General features: G+C 42.1%; 1 protein-coding gene across 1 annotated transcript; it reads right to left on the reverse strand.

The window, feature by feature from the left end:
- Window positions 1-846: 846 nt before the first annotated feature.
- Window positions 847-2991, reverse strand: LOC122474282 (olfactory receptor 2K2). The gene has a single exon (XM_043565155.1). It carries the CDS (start codon window positions 2897-2899, stop codon window positions 1907-1909), a length of 993 nt encoding a protein of 330 aa, XP_043421090.1. The 5' UTR covers window positions 2900-2991; the 3' UTR covers window positions 847-1906.
- Window positions 2992-3288: the final 297 nt, after the last annotated feature.

Genomic DNA, 3288 nt, shown 5'->3' on the forward strand with positions numbered 1-3288 from the left:
CTGGGTGATTATTTCAAGTGTCTTTATATGGGGGTTACACATCCAGAAACATGTCACGAAAGCCCTAGATCTCAAGGTGTATGAGTTAAATAATCCAAACTCAACATCCAATACTAGAACTTCTTGGGTCTTTCATATGGTAAAATTTACCAAGTGGGCTAACCTTCCTCCACTCAAAACCCTCCCCCCTTCCCTACTCTAGAAGTGGAGGTAGGCAAATGAGGAGGTACAATGGAGGCACAAACAATGAAAGGCAAAACAAAATTAAAAGGTAAAAAGGTAGGGGCCCCTGGGTGGCTCAGTCAGTTAAGCATCCCACTTCAGGTCAGGTCATGATCTGCAGTCCATGGTTTTAGTCCCGCATCGGTCCCTGTGCTGACAGCCTAGAGCCTGCTTCAGATTCTGTGTCTCCCTTTCTCTCTGCCCCTCCCCTCCTGGCTCATGGTTTGTTTCTCTCTATATATCAAAAATAAACATTAAAAAAAATTTTTTTTTAGGGGCACCTGGGTGGCTCAGTTGATTGAGCGTCGACTTCAGCTCAGGTTATGATTTCACAGCTTGTGAGTTCAAGTCCCACATTGGACTCTGTGCTGAGAGCTCACAGCCTGGAGCCTGCTTCAGATTCTGTGTTTCCCTCTCTCTCTGCCCCTCTCCCACTCGCACTCTATCTCTCTCTCTCAAAAAAAATAATAAACACCATAAAAAAATTTTTAATTCTTTAATAAAAGGAAAAAGGGAAGAAATGAGAACTAATCCCACATTTATTTTGGAATGATCAGTTTTTGCTGGAAATAATGTCTCCCAAAGTCTGGTCATCTCAAAATCTGTATCAAAATTTCTCGGGGATCTATCATAAATGCAGAATACCAGGACCCCACGTCAGAGCTACTGAATCAGATTCTGGGAGTAGAGGCCTAGAGTCCACATTTTCAACAAGCAATATTTTTAGACAAATAAAAGCTCAAACGTGGATATAAATGTTGTCTCTGTCATCTTTGGCTATTTATAAAGCAATATACCTCATTGCCCTATATTGTTTCTTCCTAATTTTCTCAAGGGGGACTTACTTCTCAAACAGATTACTTTAAAGCTGGTAAATTTATTAGTTTACCGAATGACCGCTGTAAACACGAAAGGTACAATAGAATAGATTTCCCTGCCCTTCCGAAGTCAATCACCCAAAAAGAAGAAAGAAGACAAACACACAAAAAGGCTTAGCATATGCGTGGTATACTGGCAAAGAAACAGATAAAATTTACACAAATATCAATGTGGTTAGAAAGGCAAGGTTGGCAGGTGAGCAAATCAAGGTTGGCAGATGAGTACTGGATGCCTTACTCAGAAAGTCAGAAGCTCTGATCAGGAGTTCTGAACGAGGAACGGTAGTTAGGGAGCCACCACGCTGTGGTCCAACATGTTTCCAAAGATGAAGGGATAATGGGGTTGTAGTTCCAGTTCTGCAACTGTGTGATGGTGAGCGAGCCTTTTAATTTTTCTTTAATTTTCTCGTTTGCATAATCAAGGCCAATCTCTATTATTCGTTTGTTTCCCTATGGTCCCACCTCCTTCTAGAAAGGATTTAAGGCAGAGAACATATCCAAAATTTTTCTGGCACCAACATTCACTGAGTAAATTTATCCAAATTTCTTTCAGGAGCCAATGTGTCAGGACTCTGCAGCCTAAAACTTCTCCAACCGTGAAACACAAGAGACAGCAAATGTTGCCAAATGCAAACGGGGACCTGCTATTGTCCACGGGCAGTCACTTCTGTGTACACATACCTCACAGCTGTAAAATTATAGGGCTCAAGGTCAAATCAGTGTTCTGTGGGTGAGTGTACGGTCTAGAATTTCTATGGGGAACTCTGCCAGGAGCACACCCCTCTGATAAAACTGCGGGCATCCAGTCAGAGATTTTCATGTGTTCGATACAATAGTTTTTTCATGGCATCTTTGACTTCTTTGTTTCTTAAACTGTAAATTATGGGGTTCAACATAGGGGTGAGCACTCCATAAAGCAGTGAAATGATTTTATCCACTTCTTGGGAGCTTGAGGAAGAAGGCTTTAGGTACATGGAGAGGGCAGCCCCATAGTACAAGATCACCACCGTCAAGTGGGCACCACAGGTAGAAAAAGCTTTGTTTCTTCCTTCTGCTGAGCTGATTCTCAGGATAGTGGAAAGGATGAAGAAATAAGAGATACAAATTAAGAGCATTGGGATGGGCAGGAGGAGCACGCTGACCACCAGCATGATCACGTCCATGAGCAAGGAATGTGCACAAGCTAACTTCAGCACGGCCAGAATTTCACACGTGAAGTGGTCTATGAGATTCCCACAGAGGGGTATCTGCAGGGCGCAAGTGGTTTCCAGCAGGGCAGTCAGACAACCCGTCACCCAGGAGACAGCGGCCATCTGCACACAGACCTGCCTGTTCATGATGACGGGGTATCTCAGTGAGTTGCAAATGGCCACGTAGCGGTCATACGCCATCACAGCCAGAAGCACACACTCTGTGGAGCCCATGGCAAGGGACAGATACATCTGTACAGCACACCCAGAAAAGACAATGGTTTTCTGGGATGACAGCAAGTTCACCAGCAACGTGGGAATAGAAGCAGACGTGTAACAAATATCCATGAAAGAGAGATTTCCGAGGAATAAGTACATGGGGGTTTGAAGGCGTGACTCTAGGACAGTGACTAAAATAAGAGTGCTGTTGCCCAAGAGGGTTATCAGATACATCACAAGACTGAAGGCGAAGAGAACAATCTCTAACTTTGGGTATCTAGAAAAACCCTCCAGGAAAAAAAAGCTCCAAATGGTGAGGTTTTCTCCTTGCATCTCCTTTTTTGCACCTGTAGTTATTCTAATATTAATCTTCATTTCATCTGAGGACATAAAGAGACGGATCAGGCATAATGTTCATTTAGTTAGGAGAACACTTCTCAAACTTATATTCACTAGTATAAACACAATTCTATTTTACCACAAGAAATCACAAGACTTATCGTTTGATCTAAGGGGGAGGGACAGGTTTGATCTACATAAAAAGTTGGTTCTTTCACAACAAAATTTAGAAAAGAGTAAATTTGAAAAGAAGGATAAACATATTTAATACCTGAATCTCAGCCTATTATCTTGCTCGGCACGCAGTAGTTTTTCAGTAGATTTGAAAGTACCGTGTGACCAAAAAATATGAAAAAACACTGAATAAACTGAGCACGGATTAGAAAAGTAAGCCAGATAAGTGAGATAAAGAAACCACACTTGTACAATAAAAACTAGCA

The sequence above is a fragment of the Prionailurus bengalensis genome, chromosome D4, assembly GCF_016509475.1.
Source record: "Prionailurus bengalensis isolate Pbe53 chromosome D4, Fcat_Pben_1.1_paternal_pri, whole genome shotgun sequence".
Classification (NCBI taxonomy): domain Eukaryota; kingdom Metazoa; phylum Chordata; class Mammalia; order Carnivora; family Felidae; genus Prionailurus; species Prionailurus bengalensis.